This window comes from Castor canadensis, chromosome 10, assembly GCF_047511655.1.
Source record: "Castor canadensis chromosome 10, mCasCan1.hap1v2, whole genome shotgun sequence".
NCBI lineage: Eukaryota > Metazoa > Chordata > Mammalia > Rodentia > Castoridae > Castor > Castor canadensis.
Window position 1 is genome coordinate 146,367,995 of NC_133395.1, and position 23,771 is coordinate 146,391,765.

Consider the following 23,771-nt stretch of genomic DNA (forward strand, 5'->3'; position numbering starts at 1 on the left):
GGAAGAAGAGTACTTCAAACAGAGAAATCTTAATTTCACTGCATGCTGTGAGAGCCCCAGTAAGATGAGGGCAGAAATATGACCACGGGACTTCCTGACAGGTAGTGTCAGAGAAGAGGGAGCGATGGCAGTAGCAGAGCATCTGCTACCAGTGAAAAGGAGGCAAGGAATCAGAAGCAGAGTACATTGAAGGGTTTTTACAGTCAGAACAGCAGAGAGGCCTCGTTTATTTAAAGATGAGATGTACTAGAGAGTAAGAGGAAAGAAGACAAACTGAAGATGGGGTGTCCTTGGAAAGGAGAGAAACTGTGAGAGAAGATGGATGGGGGGGGACTCAGCCTTGAGAAGAGCAAGGACACCTCCTCCAACATCCAGAGGAGGGGACATGTGAAGTTACTTTTGTACATTTGGGAGTGAGTTTATGCTTTTAACACTATTTGAGAGCAGATGAATTTATCTAATGAAATGAAAGCAAGGAGGGGTAAAACTGAGAAGTTAAAGAGAGAGTAAGGAAGAAAATAAAAGGAATTCCAAATGTCAATCAGACTTACCATCACAGGGATAAATTTTCTTAAGAACTTAACACCATGTTGTTCCATGTAGGACCCCACTTTCTCTGCCATTTCTTGATCAAAGCCACGAAGGAGGACTGAACGCACCATGACGGTGACATCTAAGCCAAAGCCAGCGAGGAATCCAGCACACTCCAGCGCGACGTAAGAGGCGCCCACCACTAATGTTTTGCCAGGGCAGTGAGGCAGAGAAAAGAGATCATCGCTGAAAGACAAGATGAAAAGAAGAAAGCCTGGGCAATGCTTGGTGTCTGAATGAAGAACCCTTAAAAGAAACAACCTTTGCAAGTTTGTCCTTGAGTTTACTGTGGGGAGAATGCAGAGAAGGAAGCCTACCTCAGGTTTTTCAGAATCAAATTAGATCACAAGCAAACTATTCAAAACAGAAAATAGAACAAAATGCTATACTGATAAGAAGAAAATCTGCTGTTTGTTTTGGAGGAGTGTGTGTTTGTGGTGTGTGTGTATGTGTGTGTTCACCCAAACAACAGTGCAATGAAAAATGTATTTCTCACCAGGACTCTGCTCAGAAAATCTGCAGACATTATATGGACTTATTCCATATGTTATTTAACCGTCCTGGGGAAATGCTGTCACCCATCAGTTTTAAGAAGAGCCCTGTTCTTCCTGACCATCTGGTTTGTTTTTACCCTTGGACACTAAAGCCTAAAGCTAATGGTATTTACGCCTTTCCTTTGGCCTGTGGCAAGTTTAGAGCAAAATTCCCAGGTAATTTCCAGCAATTACCTAGAAACTGCATTTTTTCAGCAAAAACTTTACCACTGATCTTATTTACCTAATCCTATTTTCTCTTTGTGTCATTACTTTATTTAGTGTCTTGTATCACGCTCACTTCTGTCATCAAACTTCTGTGGAGTAAGTCAGGGAGCAAATAAATATAAACGTGCAATTTTTAAAGTTAAGATGGTCTAGTTACTCTTACCTGGTGACACAGTGTTCTTTATCTCCTGCGATTCCTAAGTAGCGTGGCCTTTCACCTGTTGCTATCACAAATTTTGCAGCAGTGTAGTAATTTTCCTGTCCTTTTTTATTGGTTGCCTTGAAGAAAGCAAAGTAAGCATCATTTATTCAATAAACACTAGAGAATCAGACACCCTGGGCAAAAAGCTCCATCCTTATGGGGCTACTCATTCAAAGGAATAACACATGTGCAAAACACAACAGTGCAATGTGACACACTCCACCACAGAACATAGACGTCTGATAGTGCAATGAGACACACACCACCACAGAACACAGACGTCTTCATAAGACGGTAATCAAGGCACCATCATGGGGGTCAGGCAGCAGGGCAGAAAGCCAGTCAGGGATGCCTTCAAATGGGGATGAGGAAGGTGAGATGATGGAGAGGAGTGGAGCCTGGAAGAGAGCAGCAGGCAGGCCCACGAAGAGCTGGGTTTGGGGAACAGCAAGTGGCCAAAAGCACTGGAGAGCAGGGTCGTTTTGGAGGTGAAATGAACAGACTCTAGGCATCAGGGAAGCCCTCGTGCCATGCTAGAAGTTTAGGCTATGGGGAACCAACAGTGGTTGTTCCCCATACTGCAGAAACACTCAAATACCAACAACAGTAACCAAGTCTGTTGGCAGGATCAGTGGATGGAGGGCAGGCAGCCCAGAGCCAGGGCCTGCCCAGGAGGGTCCTGACAGACAGCAAGGCAGGCTGCGGGTGGAGGGGAAGAGCCTGATCTGAGTTGGCGACTGGGGAGTCACTGATTCCCTACATGAGGCCCCACAGAGGAAAAGCATTTGGCTGGGGAATAACTGGCTTGTTCAACCTTCAGTGCCTGGCAAATTGCAGTTTGAGAAATAAAACTAACTTGCATTTCTGCCTCGTTTCTTGTGAACAATGGAATTCAGACTGACCCAGAAAGATGCAAATGGGCAGTGTTAAATGGACCACCTCACACCTTCTGAGTGAGGTGTCACTGACTACAAAATCATCTAAACCTTCTCAAGATGACCTCAGACTGTGCTCCAAAGCCAAATACGCAGATAAACCAGCTGCTGAGGATAACAGCTGACTGTCTCTTATAACTCCAATGGAACATGCTTGTGTTCATCAAAACGATCCCTACCGTTAGTCTTGTAATGTAAGAACCTTACAAACACATGAAATACACTAATTCTGGGCTGCTTTTGTCAATGCTCTGTGAACAGCATATGCTGGCACTGTAGTGAAGATTTCATTTAAAAAGGATTGCACTGCTAATATTTTTTTAGCCTTTTGAACTTCAAACTGTTTAAACATTTTCTCTTTTAAGATGCCAATGAAATCAAAGGTCTTCAATTTAGTCAGTCGTGTAATCAACAAACAATGGAGGAAGTGCACCTGTATGAGGCCGGTGTGTGCTGTGTGTGTGTCTGTGTGTGTGTGAGTGTGCATGTGTGTGTGAGTATGCGTGTGTGAGTGTGTGTATATATGTGTACGCCTGTGCATGTGCTTGTGTTAGCTACAGTCCTTAACGTACAACACAGATTTTAGCTCAGGGCAAGTTCAAACAGTAGTAAGGAAAGGCAACGAACAAGACAAGACATTCAGACATTACCTTTATTTTATGAGGTTCAACAAATTCTCCATAGGAATTGACGTAAGCCACTCCTTTCTCCCTCAAAGACAACCTATAGCCCCAGTTCAGAGAGCTGATATGGTTCTGGATTGCTTCTGTCATGGCCTCCCAGTTGTGCTTCACTAGAAACAACCAGGGTAAAGGCATAAAGTGAATTTTACTTTTTTTCTTTTTATGAGACAGGTTCTCATTATGTAGCCTAGGCTGGCCTCAAACTCAAGATCCTCATGCCTTGCTCTACTGCATGCTGGGATTGCAGGTGTGTACTACCATGCCTGGTTGGTGCAATTTAATGCAAATTATATATACTCACACATGAGCCATAATACCCATTATTTAACTTAACCCAAGCTTAACTTTGTATGCCTGCTACAGTTTGTACCTCTTGCTATTCCATGATCAAAGCATTTGTAAGGATCAGTTCTGCAGAGATAATGGGGGAGGCCACGGAGGAGAGCATGGTCTTGCATGGCAACCAATGCCCACCACATAAGGAAGAGGACGGCTTCTAGCAGGAGCACCTCCTAGATCCTTCCCGCTCCATGGGGCCTGCTTCACTGGGACGTGGGTGGGAAGGAGGCCTCAAGTTAGCGAGTGTGGGACACTCACCTTGCCAGAGTGGCCTGGTTCCACCACATTTGGTTTGCTGGGTGACTGAAGCCTTCATGACTGTGAATATCTCTTTCTTGCCCCTGCCCCCTTTTTTAAATTTTCTCTGGTGTTGGGGATGGAACCCTGGGCCTCACGCATGCAAGGTAAGCACTCCATCACTGATCTACATGGCACAGAAAAGGTGCTCACGCTCACTGTTGCTAAATGTTCATCTTACAGTATCTACCCATTCCTTCTGACATGGATACGATCAATTGCTGGTGTTCCCCATCCTCCCTGTATGGGATTTATCACAGTGTTCATCTTGTCACTGGCTCTGGATCCTGAGGTCACACCACCTCTAGCATAGCAGCTCCATGTTTGTAAGGCACAGAGGCCAGCAGAGAACTGGCATAAGCAGCAGCAACCTGAGGTGCTGGACACTTGTCCCATCTCCCATTCTCAAGAAGTCCCCCCACCCATACTGTACACAAAGGGAAGAGACCTAGAACGATGTCCAGTGCACAAAGGGGTGTAGCCAGTGTAAACTTTCCTGGCCTCTCCTATGACACCAAGAGACCCCTAGGATTGCACAACCTGGCACAGTCACTTTCACTGCCTCATTCCCTACTCCCCCACCTCACGACGCAGCGTCTCTCCACCATGCCCATGGCACACACAGACCCTAAGCTACCTCTTCCCCAGCCCCAAAAGAGCTTTTCTCCAGCCTTGAAGAACCTGAGGGTTCACCTCACAGGCTCTGTGTACCTTGGTTTCTTGTTCTCATTGTAAGACACTCTCCGCTAGCACTTCCCAAGCACGCTGCACAACTAGCTCTCCTGTGAGAATTGGTGAGGCATGCAGAGGAGTGGGACCCAGAACTCTGGGAAGCTCCCCAGGGACCGAGGTGCCAAGTCCATGGCTCGCATTTGCAGCCTTTGGACCACTGTGGATCTCTCATCCCACAACAGCGTCACACTTTAAACATGATGGGGAAAGTCAGTCTACACCCAGAGGTGGCTTAGCTGTCCGCACACGTTTATTTTCAATATGAAGTCTAGAATGATTACTTAAGCCTCAAAAAGAAAAAGATCTAAGATTATTCCTGGACTTAAATAATATTTACAAGTTAATCTTGAGATAAATAATGTCTTCACAATGTTGAGATGTGACCTCTAAAATCACAGTGTATTACGTGTTTACATTCTTTCCTCATATGTCCTGTGTAGTCCTGGTTAAAGTTACTCAAGGTACTCCCTCACGGAGGTAAGAAATGCCTTGATTATTACACAGTTATAAGTACTCAGCTTCCTGAACTAATTACCTCCAATATTTCTTAATTTAATCTCATATATTCTAGGTTTATTGTACATAATCTTTGTTTGCTTTTGGTGTTTTGAATTCAGGGCCTCACATTTGCTAGACAGACACTCCACCAACTTAAGCCCCTATCTTTTTTTTTGGTTTAGTTATTTTTTGGATAGGGTCTCACTTTTTGCCTGGCTGACAGCAGGCTGAAATTCTCATACCTACACCTCCTACATACATCCTGGGGTGACAGGCATGCACCAACATGCCCACCTTGTTTGCTGAGATGGGGACTCACTAATTTTTCCTCTGAGCTGGCCTCCAGCTGCAATCCTCCCAATCTCTCCTTCCAAGTGACTGGAATTACAAGCATGTGCCACCATGCCCAGCCTTATGATTCTTGTTTAAAACTTCTTTTTATGACTCCTTTCAAACACATGCCCTTTCTGTCCTGGTCATCCTCTATGTGCAATGGCCAGAGGCTCTACAGTGATGTAATGGGCAGCGCTGACTCTGAATTTAACTGAAGACCTCAAGTTCTTCTCCATTAACTATTTGTTCAGCATGCAAGACCAGTTTTGAACATCGCCTGACTCTCCAAATGAGGACTACGGTGTGAACAAACATCTGGGCTGACTTCTCTTTGCAGAACGGACAAGGTTAAGAAAGCCAGAACCTCATGCATTGTAATATATACATGGAAATGTCACAAGGAAATTCCCTGTGTAGCTATCTTAAACAAACAAAAATGTCATTTTTTTTCTTTTGCAAAATTGGAGAACAGGAGGGCAGAACAGGTCCTGTCTGTGGTGTTGGTACCAGTGGGAGTGGGGAGGAGGTGGGGAAAGGGTGTGGGAAGGTGAATATGGTACAAATACTGTGTATACATGTATGTAAATGGAAAAATGATACCTGTTGAAACTGTTCCAGGAATGGGAGTGGGGGATAAATGAGAGTGGTGGAGGGGGTGAATTCAAGTATGATATATTTGATACATTGGAAGAACTTTTGTAAATGCCACAATGTACTCCTACCCTATAAGAAAAAAAAAAATCCAGAATCTCCAGCTGGTATGGACCATGACAGGTTGAATGTCAAGCCACACAGGCTGCCACTGAGGCTTGGGGTTTCCTCCCTTGCTGTAGTTTGATGTTTTTTGTCCCCACAAAAACTCATGACTGCCTTGTGGTGGTACCGGGAAGGGGGACTTGAAGAGGTGGTTATGTCATTAAGAGGGAGTAACGCCTTCTTGGAGTGACTTCTCCATCTCATGGGACTGGATCAGTTACCATAACAGCAGGTTGTTCTAAAGCAAGAGCGCATCTTGTGTGCTGTCTCTTCTGCAGTGCCCACTTGCCCTTGCACCGGGAGCCCCCCACCAGAAGCTGAGCAGATGCTAGTGCTGTGCTCTTGGACTGTCCAGTCTCCAGAACCAACAGATGAAATGAACCTGTTCTTTAGCAACGACCCCGTCTTGGGAGTCTGCTATAGCAACAGGAAATGGAAGGAGAAATGTCAAAAGAAAGATTACGTGCAATACACCTAGAATATATGAGATTAAACTAAGAAATATTAGAATTAATTAGATCAGGGAGTTAAGTACTTGTAAGATAAATGTGTAATATGACATTCCTTACTATCAGCCATAAGACAAAAACATAATCAAAAATTGCAACAAAAATGACAGTTATATTTCTTTTCTCACAGGTAGTGTTACTGAACTCAATTATTTTAAAAAGATTCCTTAAATGCCTGCCGAATGAAAATGTACATATCCAAATCCCACTCCATTTAGCCTTTCTGTGGCATTTGACTCATTAGTTCTCTTGTTGGACTCCCCAAGTCCTAAGTCTTGCCCTGAAAAAATCAAATCCCTCCTGGCTTCTGTGACGTAACTTGTGGCTTTCCTCCTCTTCCTCATGCACTTACCTGGGTCTTAACACATCTAAGCGCTCAGCCTCTGTTTTCTATTCTTATCCTTCTATATACTCTCCTCAGATCCTCAGACTCTAACTACCCCATATGCTGTGACTCTAAATCCCACCCTTGTCCAGCCCTCTCTCAAGTACAAACCTTCCCCACATGGCTGACCACCAGGAAGTTCCAAAGCCACCTTTGGTGGACTTTCCACGCAAGACAAGGGATACAGAGAGAAGGAGGATTCTTCTTTTAACCCCTCCAGTGCTGGAGATAGAACCCAGGGCCTTGGGCACGCTAGGCAAGCGCTCTACCACTGAGCGAGGGCCCCAGCCCCAAGGAGGAGGATTCTGAAGGGGAGAAGACCATCAGGAAGTTACCCTGCAAGGCGGAAAGGGCTGGTTTTATCTGCAAGTAGTTGATGTTAGTTTGACTAGCTGCAAGTGTCCAGCCTGACCTCCACCAGGCCCAGCCACAAACCCAAGCCTGCCTGTGCTGTCTCAGTGAGCTGTGCTGTCCGTTCACGCAGTGCCTCCTCCTGATTCCTTCCTCCCTCTCCTTCTCTACCTTATTGGGATCAGGATGGTCACTGTCACCTGGATCAGCATCACACTCACCCATGACACTCTAGACAGGCCTTACCCAAATGTAGCACACCAAAATTCCGGGGAGACAAGTCACCTGTGACATTTTAGAAACTCCACAAGGTTCTGATACACATCCAAGATGGAGAAACACTCGTAGCTGGTCACCACATCTAATCTCTCCTATACATTTCACTTCCCCAAATTCACCCATGCTCAGCCTGACTTCCCTGTTCTGGCCTGTCATTCCTTGCCACCGCCTTCCCTCCTTCTATGTTCCTCGGGGTCAAGAGGGATCCAGAATCCACCCTGTGGCTTGTGCTCCTCTCCTGCTTGACCTCCTTATGGCTCTGCTACCTCTGGGGTAAAATCTCCCTCCTTAAAATGGCATTTCAGGGCCTTCGTGACAGGCCTCACTCTCTAAATTTATTTCTCCCACACCCCTTACCCATTCTTTTCCCCAGTCACTCCCTGTGCCCCACACACACCGCGTGGTTTTCTCATGTCTGTGTAGTTATGGTCGAGCTGCTCCTGGTCCTAAATGTCCTACTTCTGTGTGGACTTCAAGATGCAGTTCAAGCTGCCATGGTGGCACACACCCATAGTCCCAGCTACTGGGGAGGCTGACTCTCTGCCCCCCACAAGGCGGCATTAAGTACCCCTCAAGTCAACACTCTGTTACTGCATGGCACTGATGGACACCCTGTCTCTCTCCCAACAGAGTTTGTGTGCTCACTCAGCACATCTGCAGCTTCAGAACCAATTAGTGGTTATTGAATGAGTTTGTTTCCCAGCTTTCATTAACCAAAGAGACACACTCTCCAATAAAACAGGAAATATTATCACGATGACAGACAAAGTTCAAACAATAACCCTTGGCACACTATTTTCACACTTGAAAGAAAATCTGAAATCAGCGATCATTATCTCACATTCTGTGAAAGTCTGGAATTCTTACAACTCCTAAGCAGGAGGCCCACGAGAGCAGAGGCACCTTTGCAGCCTCTGGGCCTGGCTGGCTCACGGTGGGCCCCTGACCAATGTCCACCAAATGAACATCAAGCTCAAGTCTCTAGGAACCCATCTTTCTTCTTCCTCCCAGCCTGCACTTCATACACCTTTACGCACCTTGTTGACTGTAGTCCCAGCCAAATTTCCTTGAGTCCTGCAAGGCTTGCCCTAAGAGGGCAGCTTGATGCATCAGTTTCTTAGGAATACAGCCCACATTAACACAGGTTCCACCCAGACCTGAGAAAGAAAGCAACAGTTTGAATGTTTCCTCTGTGTGTGTATGTGTGTGTGCGTGTGTGTTTCCACACATCTGCAAGTGCTAGTATAACATGTGGAAATGACAAACTTGAATGGTGGCCAGGGACGCCCCACCATGAGATGTAAGTGAGACACAAACTCTCTAACATGGAGTCTGCAGAGAAGATCCAACGTGGAGCAAAAGCACGGATGTGCCCGTGAAGTTTTCTGGAGGCAGGTCCAAACCTCTCCCTGCATGTGGGGCAGAAAGGGCTGAGAACTGCATTGGATCCTGAAGTGCACCCCACACCGGGGTCAGAACCTCAGCTTCCAGTCTTTCCCTCTCTGGAACTCTGACTCCTCTGAGCAAGTCAAGCACACAAGTGGCCTGGTGACACTGAATCAGAAAATGAACACACAAATGGTTGGCCCCACCCTTTGAAGCTAGAGTCAGGGATTCCCTCTGGGACTGCAGTCTCTTTGGGTCCTCCAGATAAGCAGGGTGATTTCTGTACAGGAAAGGGAGAATGAGAAGAGAATAAAGAGGGACGGGCAAAGTGGAGGGGATAGCTGTATACACACTCAAGAATATCAGAAGGAAAACCAAGGATTGTTTTTCTCTATGAAATTCTAGGCTAAAGCTTTTTGAATTATCATGAATTTTCAAGACAGATTTTCAAGCTTCCCCCATCAGGGCTGTCAGGAAAGGAAAGTTATTTTTAGGACAGTAGATAGTTACTTCAGGAATTAGTAGGAAGAGCACAGAGAGAAAGCAGTACCCCAAGCTAGTGACAGCAGGGATCACTGGCAGCCCCATGTGAAGGACAACGAGCCTGAGTAAGTGCTGGGACCCAGAGGGAGGCCTCTGACAGCACGTGACCTTCCGCAGGAGGGGACCCAGGAAAAGGGACACTGCTCCTCTCCTCTGTCCTCTCCACTCCCATGACTCCAAACTGGCTGAGAGCCCAGCTGGAAACCACAGGGTGAGTGGGCAACTGGTCAGTCTTCAGGGGCAGAGATGGAAGGGGGTGCATCTGAAGCCTAGACAGAGAAATCCAGCACAAAATCTGTACCTCTGCCTCACTGAGAAGAAAACAGAAACACGGCAAGGTGAGCACTCTGGCCTGCAGCACGGGGCAGTCGCAGAGCTGGGACCTTGCCCTGAGGCCTGAGGCATGACGCCATCCTCTGCTGTGCAGCCACTGCCCTCAGCCATGAAACAGATGCAGAAACTCAGACAGACGTCGATGTGGCCAGGACGCGGTATAAACACTGGGACAACGTGAGCACACGTAGGCAGGAAACTATGACACAAGTGCTGGAACGTGGGTCATGGCATCTTCTTTCTTTTTGCAAGGGTTTCCTTAATTACTTCTATATTATCCCTCCAGTGTCACCACCTGTTAACTATGACCTGAGAGACTCAGGTCTCCTCATCTGAGGAACAGACTGCACAGCCTCTTGATAGTGCAGGGGTTAAATGACATGACATAACAGCAGTGCAGGTAAAGAGCAAAGAACAACAAAGAAAAGCAGCTTACCCCAGGATGAGCCCTGAGGCGATGGGACCACAAAGTCTAGCACCATTACCTTCTTTCCCAAAATGGCAGCTTCCTACAAAAAACAACTACGTATAAAGATCTTGTCATTTTTTCACCCCCGATTTTTCGCTCCTTTAAATGAGGTCTGTTTTTGTGAGACAGCACAGTCTTTCCCTAAATTAAATCAGTTATTATAATAAAAGCTTAGACTGTAACATTAAAATTAGCTTTTTAAAAAGTCAAGTATGAGGTTCATTTCCGTGTGCCTACCTTCGCACAAGAGAGGCCCCCAGAACCACCACCAATGACAATGAGATCGTAATCGTGTGTATCCTCCTGAAGGAGCTTCTGCAACAAACCGTTCTGATGTGCCTTCACCAAGAGGAGAGAGTATCACAGAGTTAAAGTTCTAAAACTGTTTATTTTCACTCAATGTGCAATCACCACGGAGCTCTTTTACTAAAAAATCTGAGAAGCTACTTGATAAACATCTAAATTATCCAAAGAGCATCCAACTCGTCAGAACTTACGTCAAAGTACACCCACTGCCGGCCATTTTGCCCTGGCAACTGATAGCTAGAATGTGTCAAAGGACCTGGAGGGTGTGTCTGTGTCCTTGGTTGGTCCAAATATGACAGTCAAGTGCAGTATCACTTTTGGGGATCCTTGTTCTCCTGTGCTAGTCTTCCTTTTATAAGCAACTCCTATGAATCATTAGTAATTTTTCACAATCTCTCATAAATTGATCTAAATTTTGTAGCTGGGCTGGTGATCTTTCTAAACAGACAAAGGCATTGCTGCTTCTTTCTTCAATAGTGTGACCTTGGCTCTGGGCCATAGTCCCTTGCTCATTCGGCCTCTTGGTGAGCAGAAGTAGTTAGATGAGGTCAGAGGTAATATGTGGCCCTGAAGAACAGGTGCCCAAGATGGCTTTTAGAAGTCCTGCAAGGACTCCACGGCCTCCTTTCTTAGATGCGCCTGGGGAAACCTTTCTCCTACAGGTCTACCTCCCGAGGAAAAGTCTTTCCGTCCTGAGAGAGCTTGGCTACCTCTGTATCTCCAGATCCTGCCCCGCCTCAGTTCCCAGCTCAGGACTATGGGGCCAGTGCTTCAGGAAGTGTTTGGGGGCTGCAGTTACAGCGCCTGCCACCCTGCTCTCGTCTATAGAACATATAGACCAGAGGTTCACATTCAATGCAGGCAATCTGTTTTCCCCAACCAAATTATAAGTCTTAATGAAAATTTCAAGTAAGTAACTAGTCAATCACTGGATGCTAACATTTGCATATTTATAAAGGATAAAATGGAACAGAATTTTAGTAAAAATAAATAATTAGAATTAGAACCTAATTTAACAGACATCAATTTGGGGGAGAGGCTGCTGTGGATCAAATTCAGGGCTTCACACGTGCTAGTTGAGCACCCTACCACAGACCTTTCGGTCTGACGCTACCTGACTGAATGACTCTGAACTAAAAGCCTTCTGCACACACCCCAGTGTCAGCAGCCTTGATGGGATTCTGATTACCCTGGACAAAAGCACCGACGTTTACTGGGGAGCGGCCTCATTTCTCTCCCTGTTAGAAGAGACTCTGTGGCCCACCTGTGGGGTCTAGTAATTGCCCTCAAAAGCTGTCTCCTCCTCAGCCTCTCAAGTTCAGTAGGTAGAAAAGCTCGTTTTCCTTAAAGTCATCAAGATTATCAGAGAGCCACTCTATCTGCCTTTCCACTTTACAACTTCCAGAAGACAAAGAAATCACCTCCTAAAAACCATTTTCTCTCCCTTGACACTTTTGTACACAAAATGTGAACAAGCAGCATTCAAGAATATACACTATGCTTACCTGCAGAGTTCGGTCACATCCACCCACGTGTACTTTATTCACAAAAATATTGGGCACGGTTTTCTGATTAGTGATTTCTGACAGCACTTCTTGAACACTGGCCCCATCATCTAAAAAAATTATACAAAACACTGTAAAGAGCGCCCAAGCTTTGTGACTTGAACTAAATGTTACAATCCTCAAATGCTCATGAGTAGACCCCCACAAGAGGCCAGGGTGCTCTGTAACTTGTGAAATGATGACCAAGATGGTAAATACCCATGCTTTCAGAGGAACCCTTAAAAAATGAAGACCAATCTACAGATTCCTAAGGCCTTCTAAATTAGCCTTTGGGCTATCATTCAATGACTGCAAGAAGGGATAAGAACTCTCCTACAAGAGCCAATGTCAAGACAACGTCTGCTGCAACAATAGCTTAGGAAACACTCACAATTTTCCATTACTACATTTAAAATTTTTATGAGCACAGTCCAAAATTTATCCTCTATCCCTGAAAATAAAACTGGGCTATGACTACTTAAAAGTGCCTTGTGTGGTAGACTTTTAGAGCCATCTCAAAGATTCGAAATTATTTCCTTTCCTGAGGTGACTTGGCTAAAACAAGCCAATGCCATGAAAGGGAGATGAACTGATTTCTGATCACCACCAGGTCCCCGCCCCAGCAAAGGACCCCAGCTATAAGGTGTTCAGTGGGTATCAGAGGCATAGATGACAAGGGTTGAAAAACATAACCCTAAAAACTTAACGTGCTCTCCCTGAGGGAAGGAACACAGTCAGGAAACAGAAGGGCATTCCTTTCATTTATTACAGCTTAATCTACTTTGCTAGAAAGTTGACAGACACATCTGAAACTTCTCAAATAGCACTTTGTAAAACTCCCCCCCACTCTATTCCTTTTAATATGAAAAACATACAAATGTGAAAACCTACACCAAACTGTTATGGAAGGGTTTGTTTCTATATGTTTGAATAAAGAAAAAATGGTTCATCTAACACAGAGACCAGAGTAAATTGAGTTGAACAAGTAAATGGAAAAAAGTCAATCATTTGGTATTTTATAAACAACACTATGTACTGTCTACTTACCAACTTGATCAAGTTCCAAGATTTTATAGTCAACTCCCAAAGAAGAAAAGAGTTCTTTAACCTGTAACAGAAATTTGCCTGAGTTTCACTCTTGTGAAATGTGGCCACAGAGAAGGACACATCCAGAATGAACGCCCTTCAGGAATTTGAGCTCTTTTCAGTCTCTACCTCCTTGTGATTCCCAAGTCTCCTTTCTGGACTCAAGTCAGAAACTTGGTGTCCCAGTGGCATCATGCTCCAAATGCAATGCATCTTCTTCCACACACCACTTCCTGTTCTGCATTTCCCTCATCAGTCATTAACTCATCTGACCTCTCTATCCATCAGATACCTAGGATGGGTCATTCACTGTTCTAAATCTGTGAGATACAATGAACAGGACTCAATCTCTTCCCTCTAGAAGCAGAAATAGACAAGTGTTTGCCAGTTGCTCCTCAACTGTGTGGCATTTTACTTGTCCTTGCCCAAGCTACTTCCCAGTGTTTCCCAGTGCTGCATGGGGGAAAGCAGTGACCTGGGTTCCAGCTTCCTTCCACGAGGTGAAGCAATTAGTGAGAACCAAATTGTACCATTCTAACACTCTAAGAACTAGGAATAAAGGGAAACTACCTCAACAAATTAAATCAATATATGAAAATCCCACAGCTAACATAATACTTGATGGTAAAAGACTAATACTGTTTCCTCTGAGATCAAGAAGGAGACAAGCAAGCCTGCTTTACCACTTCCATTTCAACATAGTACTGGAAGTCCTAGCCAGAGCAATAAGGCAAGAAAAAGGAATAAAATGTATCCAACTTGGAAAGGAAGTAAAGTTATCTCTGTTTATAGACAACATGAACTTATATGTAGAAAACCCTAAGGATTCCACAAACACAAGAATATCAAAACTGGAAGAATAAGCAAATTCAACAACACTGCAGGATATAATACCAACACATGAAAAATTAGTCAATTTTCCATATATTAACAATGAATGATTCAAAAATGAATTAGGAAAAATTTAATTAACAATAAAAATTGTTTAGGAATAAATGTAACCAAGGAAACAAAAGACTTGTACACTAAAAACTGTACAATATTGGCTGAGAAAAATTAAAGGCGATATCAATAATTAGAAAGAAATCTTACATTCATGGATTAAAAGACATTTTATTGTCAATAGTACCCAAAGTAATCTACAGATTCAATTCCATCCCTATCAAAATTCTGATGGTGTTTTTTGCAGAAGTAGAAAAATATTTCTAAAATTCAGATGGACTCTCCGAGGAGCCTTGTATAGCCAAACAACCTTAAAAATCAGAGTTGGAGATACCATGCTTCCTGATTTCAAAACTTAATGCAAAGTTATCATAATCAAAACAGAGTGGTAGTAGTATAAATAAAGACATATAGACCAATGGAAGAAAATGGAAATCTCAGAAACAAAGCATTACATATGTGGTCAAATGATTTTTGACAAGAGTGCCAGTGGCATTCAACAGGGAAAGAATAGTCTTTTCAACAAATGATGCTCGGAAAACTGATTATCCACATGCAAAAAAATGAAAGTGGACCATTCCTGGACACCATAAACAGTCTGATCCACTAACTCAAAGTGGATCAAAGACTAAATGTAAGAACTGAACCTATAAAACTCTTAGAAGAAAACACAGCGCAAAAGTCATGATGTTGTGGGGTACAGGGGAGCCACTCCAGGGGCTCTTGTCTTCACTGGGTTTAGGAATAAGCTCAAGAGACATGGATAGTGCACACACAGGTAGATTACAAAAAGAGAAGGCTGCAGGTAGAGCAGTGCAGCGGAGCCCAGAAACCGGTGGCTCCCTGCTGAGGTGAAGGCTGGGGCTTTTTATGGACACTTTAACTCTGGGTTAGGGTAAGGGTTAGGTGGGTTCTTTCATTGGTTGCACAGGCTCTCTTCCATGAGCTGATCTGTTTGCCCCTTACTGGGGGGAAACAACCTTGAGAGCATTTTGTTTATCAGCCCTGTGGCAGATATATGAGACTATGTATCGCCTCCTCAGGGTACAGGGCTCATAGAGCTCTTCATGGAGGGATGGGCTACTGACTCACTCATCTGTCCCTTAGGTTCCCAGACCCTGATTCATGGACGTAACACCAAAGGCACAAGCAACAAGAAAGTAGACAACATAAGCCTCATAAAAATTTAAAACTTTTGTACATCAAAGGACACTATCAACTATGTGAATAGACAACTCAAAGAATTGAAGAGATTATTTGCAAATCTCATGTCTAAAGGATTACTATCTACATTATATAGAAAAACTACTAAAATTCAGTGATAAAAATTTTAAATCCAATTTAAAAATGGACAAAGTACCTAAATAGACATTTCTTCAAAGAAGATACACAAGTAAGCACATATAAAGATGTTCAACAGCACTAATCTTTGGGGAATGCAAATCAAAACCACAATTAGATACCACTCACATTCATTAAGATAACTACTATTTTTAAAAATCCAGAAAATAAGTGTCGATGAGGATGTGCAGAAACTGGGACCCCTGTGCACTTGTGGTGGGAATGTAAATAGGACAACCACTATGGAAGACAGAGTGACAGTTTCTCAAAGAATTTAAAGTAGAAAAACCTTATGGCCCAGCAATTCCATTTCTAGGTATGCACCTAAAAGAATTCAAAGCAGTGACTCAATAGATATTTGATATTTGTACACTATGCTCACAGTGGCTTCATTCACAATAGCCAAAAGGTAGGAGCCACCCAAGCGTCCACTGGTGCTCAGATAAGCAAAATGTGGTACACACACACACATATGCACTACAACAACCACCACCATCACCATCAGACACCACACACACACCACACCCCCACACCCTCACAACCATTACCATGACCACCAAACACACCCCCCACACCCATCACCATGACCACCAAACACACCCACCCACACCCCCACAACCATCACCATGAATACCAAACACACCCCCACAACCATCACCATGACACCAAACACACCCACCCACACCCCCACAACCATCACCATGACCACCAAACACACCCCCACAACCATCGCCATGACCAACAAACACACCCCACACACACCCCCACAACCTTCACCATGACCACCAAACGCCTCCCCACAGACACCCCCACAACCTTCACCATGACCACCAAATGCCCCCCCACAGACACCCCCACAACCATCACCATGACCACCAAACACACCCCCCATTCCCACAACCATTACCATGACCACCAAACACACCCACCCACACCCCCAACCATCACCATGACCACCAAACACACCCCCCACACCCATCACCATGTCCACCAAACACACCCCCCACACCCCCCACAACCATCACCATGACCACCAAACACACCCCCCACACCCTCACAACCATCACCATGACCACCAAACACATCCCCACAACCATCACCATGACCACCAAACACACCCCCCCCACACACCCTCACAACCATCACCATGACCACCAAACACATCCCCACAACCATCACCATGACCACCAAACACACCCCACACACACCCCCACCATGACCACCAAATGCTCCCCCACAGACACCCCCACAACCATCACCATGACCACCAAACACACCCCCCCACACCCTCACAACCATCACCATGACCACCAAACACACCCCCACAACCATCGCCATGACCAACAAACACACCCCACACACACCCCCACAACCTTCACCATGACCACCAAACGCCTCCCCACAGACACCCCCACAACCATCACCATGACCACCAAACACACCCCCCACCCCCACAACCATTACCATGACCACCAAACACACACCCCACACCCCCCCCACAACCATCACCATGACCACCAAACACACCCCCCCACACACCCTCACAACCATCACCATGACCACCAAACACATCCCCACAACCATCACCATGACCACCAAACGCCCCCCCCACAGCCTCACAACCATCACCATGACCACCAAACACACCCCCACACACACCCTCACAACCATCACCATGACACCAAACATACCCCCCCACCCCCACAACCATTACCATGACCACCAAACACCCCCCTCATACCCCCCAACAACCATTACCACGACTACCAAACACCCCCCCTCACACACACATACACACACACTCACAGACACAAAAGGATTATTATTTATCCTTAAAATGGAAGAAAAAGTTTGACACACAGTCAACATGGATGAACCTTGAAGAGACTAGGCTCAGTGAGGTAAGCCAGGTACAGAAGGCAAATGCTGTATAATTCCCTCTGTGAGGTACCTAGAGAAGTTAATTCACAGAAAGCAGATTGGTGGTTACTAGGTACTAGGAAAGGAGGAAAGGAGGAGTGAAGTGTTTGATGGGTAGAGAATTTCAGTTTGGAAAGACAAAATGTTCTAGAGATGGATGGTGGTAATGGCTGCACAACAATGTGATCAGTGCTTAACATCACTGAACTCCACTTTTAAAAATGGCCAAAATTGTAAATTTTATGTTATGTATTTTACCATGATAATTTTTAAAAGAGCAACTAATGAAAGTATAAAATGTTAATCCATAAATGTAAAAATTCAAGATTGAGGAAATGTGGCTTAAACTTAATGTGGAGAAAGTGTTAAAAATATCAGGGAATCTTTGTTACTATTTAGTTTATGTTATTATCTCATATCTGTCCCTTAACTGTGATTTCCACACAAGTTCAGAGACTTGTACTCTTGGTCTAGTTTCAGCAATGGCCAAATCACATGTCAGGTCCTGCTCACAAGTCTGTGATGACTCTTCTTTGCCATATTATTAAGTCCACGCTTACCCGCAAGCATGTTAAGACCTAATTCACCCCTGAAACCAAACCACTGCAGTTATTCTTCAATGAGTTCTCCAGGTTTCCCTTCACTACCCTATGTTCTGTCAGACTTCTTCCTATATCATCTCCCACCTTTGCTTACACCAATTCCTCAGCTACCTGCTCTTCCCTACCTGCAGACGTCCACTTTACCCATGAGGACCAGCTGACCATCATTTTCTTAGACTTCTCTGATCTTCCACAGAAGCTGCCATCTATCAATCCCCCAGTCCTTGGTTTTCAGACACTCTTCTTTCTGCACATAAGAGTGGGTTGATCCTGTTGATCATAGCTCAAACAGATGGCATTCTTGGGAGGCAAGACCAAGATGAATTCATTTTGATGTCTCCATACCACTCAGCACCCAGTAACTAATTCTTGTTGAGTGACATTAGCAGCCTGGTCAAGGGACAAAGCTCTGATTCTGCAAGGATGTATGTGAAATGTGGCAACCAACTGTGGGTGATACATTTAAAGAGCTCATAAGCAAACTACTGCACAATGAAGTTAGCAAGCTGTCACCTGCAGAGACAGATGTGTATGAACACAGGCTGTTCACAGGCAAGGAAAACACTTGGAAAGTACCAGACGATCTGCCATCCAAGTAGCATCAAGGACCCTCTGTCTGCCTGCTGGAGCAGTGCAAATCCAAGAGTTAGCAAGTGCCTCAGGGAGGCAGATTTTAGTTCACTCTAAAAAATTCCAATGATTAGAGCTGTCTGATTACATAATGGGACTCAAAGTAGTGGCGACATCACAAGAAGTGTTGACACACCCAGGACACAGGCTCCTGTGGCCTATGTTTCTGCACCAGCTGAGACTTTACTAGAATGATCTGAGAGCATTTATTTGTCCAATCACAGTATGTGCCTGCTGCAATGCTAGGCCCCAGTGACACAGCAGAAGATGGACAACATAGCTCTGGTCTCTGGGTGCTTCTACAAACTCTACAAAATACAGACAGAAAAACACCCCAGACACAGATCAACCTATAGGGGAGGACTTGGTTACTGATGAATAAGCATCATACTAACTAACATGGAAAGGACAGGCTCTTCAGGAGAAGAAACTGGCAACTGGTAGTCCTAAGGGAAAACCCAATGGGACCCTCACCCATCGCCAACAACAATTAGGGTACACGAGAGAAGGTGAGTGTGAAAAGCACACTATAAAACTTTCAGGAGTTAAATCAGGAGAATGCCTTCATGGCCACAGAGAATAGAAACAGTCTCCTAAGTAAGACACAAAAAAACCACAAAGCATGAAAGATAAAGAGTGATGGGTTCAACTCATTAAATGTACAAACTTCAGTTGGCTTCAGTTAGGTAAAAGATCCCAGAAAGAGAGGGGGAAAAAAGTCAAATAAACATGTAATATATCTAAAACCAAAGGATTAGTATCCAAAATTTATAAAGAAGAGCTACAAATTAGAGCAACAAAGCAAAAACAATTCCATAGATGAAATCGGGTGCATTCAGGTCGGTATGGTGGTAGACAAAACAATTCAACAGAAAAATAAGCAAAAGACCAGAAACTCACATGACCCTAAATACATGGACTTCAGCAGAAAAATGCAAAATTGACCGAACACTTTATAGCTGCCAGAATGGCAAAAATGAAAGTTATCAAGAGTTACCAAGGCTAGACAGCAAGAGGAATTCTACACACCACCTGGTAGGACAAACCAACATAAATGCATGGAATAGTCAGGCACTGCTCTGTTTATGTGGATGACTTCATGAGTCTCCATGCCCAGCCATTCAGCTTCAAGACATCTACCCTAGAGTAAGTGTCCCTTGGGTACACAGGGAGATGTGTCCAAAGAACAGGCATATAGCCATTTGTTTTTCAGAAGAAAATACTAGAAACAATGAAATGATAGAATGTGGTATGATTCAGTCTAGGGACACTTAATAGCAATGAGACTGAATGAGGCATAGCTACAGGTGCCAACATGCATGAGACTCTAAACCATACCTGTTGTGGAAAGGAGTGTGTGTGTGTGTGTGTGTGTGTATGTGATTCTCTTTGCATAAAGACTCCAAAACAGGCCAAAAGGAACAAAATATTGTGAATGATGTTTATGTATTTCATGAATCTGTAACAAGGAGGATTATGGCCACTGTTAATACTGGAGGGAGGTAGGAGACATCCCAGGCTTCCAAGCTGCTAGCGTCATTTTATTAGTGTCTGAAATGAATACGTGTGAGTACATGTTTTCAGAAATTCTGCATCAAAGCTCCTTATATGTAGGTATGGAAATAATACAATGAAACCCCTTTGTTCAATTGACATATGCTAAGAAAAAAGAAAGTATATATACACAACAAATCCATATATATCTATACAAACTTTTAACGACTTTCAGACAGCCTGTAACTTCATGACTCAACAGCTCATTTTTCTATACATTTTTCTATACATTATCTTCCATGTATCATTACTACCATTTATTTTTCCCCGGGGCGGGGTGGGGGGCGCCAACACGATGAGGCATGGTCTCTCATCCTGTTGGCACCATCATCTTTGGTAGCCTAGGCTGGCCACCAAATCATGATCCAGTGCCTCAGCCTCCCAAGTGCTGGGATTACAGACGTGCAGTACCAGGCTTGGCTGTTTGGTTTTCTTTGATTGTTGAGTTGCTGGAGACGACCCCAGAGCCTTGCACAAGCCAGCAAAGCGTTCTACCACGGAGCTAACACCCCCCACTCACTATCAACTGCCTGATAATGTTAGGTGACATCTAAGTCGGCTATTTTTGAACTCAGAATACACATGGCCATAGAAATGCTGAGAGCCTGCCTAGAGCCCAATGTTACGGAGTGAGGGACAGCTTAAATGGCCAAACCTCGTGTCATCCTCACAGCCTCCCCTCACCTCATCTTACAGGACGCGGAAACCAAGGCCCCGCCTAGTTCCCTACCTGGACGAGAAGGCACCTGAGTTAAGAGGTGGGATTTGAATCACGGCCACTCCTCGCACGTCCCTTTCATCAAGACAAAACTTCGTACAAAGTCTTTTATCCGTCTCGATAACGTTTAACGATCGCACAGCAGGTTAAAAGAGAAGCAGCTGACACTGGCCATGGCCCTGGACCAGGTGGGCGGGGTCCGGGCAGGCCTGGCCGCGCCTTCCCGCGGTGTGGGGCCTGAGGGCGGACCCCGGAGGACCGGGGACAAGGACCGGGGACAAGGACCGGGGACAAGGACCGGGGACAAGGCGTCGGGGCGGCCCCGCCCTACCCGCTCGCTGTGAGGACAGTAGCTCTTGCTGAAGATCATCACTCGGTTGCCCTCGATGAGGCCCTGGAGGCGGCGCCGTGTCTCCTCGCGGGCCTCGGAGGGCTGACGGCTGGTCCCGGGGGACGACAGGCGGGCTCGGCGCCCGGGCGGCGACGCCATGGGCCTTCCGCCGACGTTGCCCTGGCGGCGGTTGGGGCCGACTCCCGCCTTCCCCCTGCCTGGCGACGCGGGCGCCCGCGGCTTCGGCGGCGGCGGAGGGGACGGAGGCTGCGCCAGGACTTCGCTGTCGCTCCCGGCCGGGCCGGGTCGGGTCTGCTTAGGGACCGAGACGCGGGCGGCAGCTATTACAATGCCGAGAACCGTGGTTAAGGGCCCAGAACGCTGCCCACGCCGTCCACACCCCGCACTGGCCACCAGCCCACCTGGCAACCGCCCGCCCAGCCCCCTAGCGCAGTTCCGCCCCCTACGCGACGCCCCACCAAGTCCAACCCCGCCCCCAGCGGCGAGCTGCCCTCTACGCGAAGCCCCGCCCCCACGTGCAGCCCCGCCCCCAGCGGCGGTCGGCCCCCTGCGCGAGGCCCCGCCCCACGTGCAGCCCCGCCCCCAGCGGCGGTCTGCCCTCTACGCGAAGCCACGCCCCCACGTGCAGTCCCGCCCCCAGCGGCGGTCGGCCCCCTGCGCGAGGCACCGCCCCCACGTGCAGCCCCGCCCCCAGCGGTGGTCTGCCCCCTGCGTGAAGCCACGCCCCCTAGCGGCGTCCCGCCCCTAGCGGCGATCTGCCCGCTACGCGAGGCCCCGCCCCCACGTGCAGCCCCGCCCCCAGCGGCGGTCTGCCCCCTACGCGAAGCCACGCCCCCTAGCGGCGTCCCGCCCCTAGCGGCGATCTGCTCGCTACGCGAAGTCCCCTTCCCACCTATTCCCTGCACATCCCACAGCTTCATCCCTTATACCACCTATGCTTGCCCCCCAACCCCACCTGCCATCCTGCTGGCCTCGAGCTGCTGGCCCTGCACAAAGGGCCTGGTATAAAGCTTTGTCCTTTCGCTATCTTGACAGTGTGTGCATCCGTGGACCACCTGGTCTTGGTGTTTCCGCCCAGAAATGGCCTCTGTGCAATACCTTCCACTGCTACTAATCTCCTCCAGCCCCCTCTAGCTGTCTTAACATTGATATAGATTCTCCAGGGAGGACAAATGTGTCAATTTTATTTTGGGAAGTGTGAATAAAACCATCTTTAGGAAATGTTTATTTTTTTAAAGTTTATATCACACAATCTAAGCAAAAATGCTACATCTTCTATCGTAATGCTGTCTTAACGTTTCCAGGTTGCTTCCCCTCGGTTCCCTAATACAGAGCCCAGCACCACCTGTGCCCCAACAAGAGTACTGTGACCATTCCTTGGATGGCAGGCCGTCCAAATGATGCGTGTGAGGACACAGTGAGAAGAACGTGCTCCCCACTGTGGTGACATAACGATCTTGCAACTAGACTCCAGGACTGTGACAAATTTCTATTGTACACAGCCACCTAGTCTATGGTGCTTGGTTATGGCGACAGAACAGACACACATGGCCACTCAGCAAGTATGACTTCTTGTCAGCCACCTTGGTGTAAACTTTCCCTTCTTGAAGACACTTTTGCAGTGTCAAAGCCCCAAGGCGTCATCATTTCACACCTGTCCCAGTTTCTTTGTGACACATCTATGCCAATTATCTCCTGCAATTACTGTCATACTCATCTGCCCCACCCCAGCCCCATGTCACCACTAGAACGAGCTTCGTGAGAAAACGACCTTATCACACATCCACAGCTCCACCTCCAGAATCCAGCACTGTGCTGCCCATAGCAGGAAGCAATACAGAGTTACCCAACGAGGGGAGGGGAGAGGAGAGGAGGGGAGGGGAGGGGAGCAGGGGAGGGGCTGGTACAAGATACATTCTTCAAAGACACAGTCTCCAACCAGGCCCCATTCAGCTATGACCTCAAATCCATCCTGATTCAGTCACCTCTCAATAGCGTCACCAGCTGGGGGATGAAGACTTGAGCACACAAACCTTTCTTGGGGACACTTTATATCCAAACCATAACAGAGATTAGAGACCAGACACTGCTGGGTATGGTGGCTCATGCCTGTAATCTCAGCATCCAGAGGCTGAGGCAGAAGGATTGCAGTTGAAGGCCAGCCTGTGCTACACAGGGAGACACTGTCTGGATAAAACAAAGACACAAAAAGGAGAAAGGGGACAGTCCTCTTTTTCCTTTCCTTTCTTCCTCAATTTCTCCAAATCCCGACTTGTGCTTAGACACACAGGCAGCCATCTTCCTGTGACCTGAATTCACTGGATGTGCTCCCTTCCGCTTCTTGTAGCGTTTCCACCCGGCTTTCCATGGGTCTCAGGAATTTGGCCCCTCCTC

The 23,771-nt window shown here is 46.3% G+C and overlaps 1 protein-coding gene across 2 annotated transcripts in view; it reads right to left on the bottom strand.

Moving 5' to 3' along the window:
* Window positions 1–21,781, bottom strand: part of LOC109679149 (thioredoxin reductase 3) — a 56,267-nt gene extending 34,486 nt beyond the window's left edge. For both annotated transcript variants that reach the window (XM_074044566.1, XM_074044565.1), the window contains exons 1-9: window positions 21,357–21,781; window positions 13,280–13,340; window positions 12,194–12,303; window positions 10,620–10,721; window positions 10,350–10,422; window positions 8,689–8,808; window positions 3,140–3,282; window positions 1,516–1,631; window positions 552–777 (exon numbers count right to left, since the gene is read on the bottom strand). In XM_074044566.1, the coding sequence (XP_073900667.1) occupies window positions 552–777; window positions 1,516–1,631; window positions 3,140–3,282; window positions 8,689–8,808; window positions 10,350–10,422; window positions 10,620–10,721; window positions 12,194–12,303; window positions 13,280–13,340; window positions 21,357–21,515 (1,110 nt within the window). In that variant the 5' untranslated portion in view covers window positions 21,516–21,781. The remainder of the gene's footprint in view (window positions 1–551; window positions 778–1,515; window positions 1,632–3,139; window positions 3,283–8,688; window positions 8,809–10,349; window positions 10,423–10,619; window positions 10,722–12,193; window positions 12,304–13,279; window positions 13,341–21,356) is intronic.
* Window positions 21,782–23,771: the final 1,990 nt, after the last annotated feature.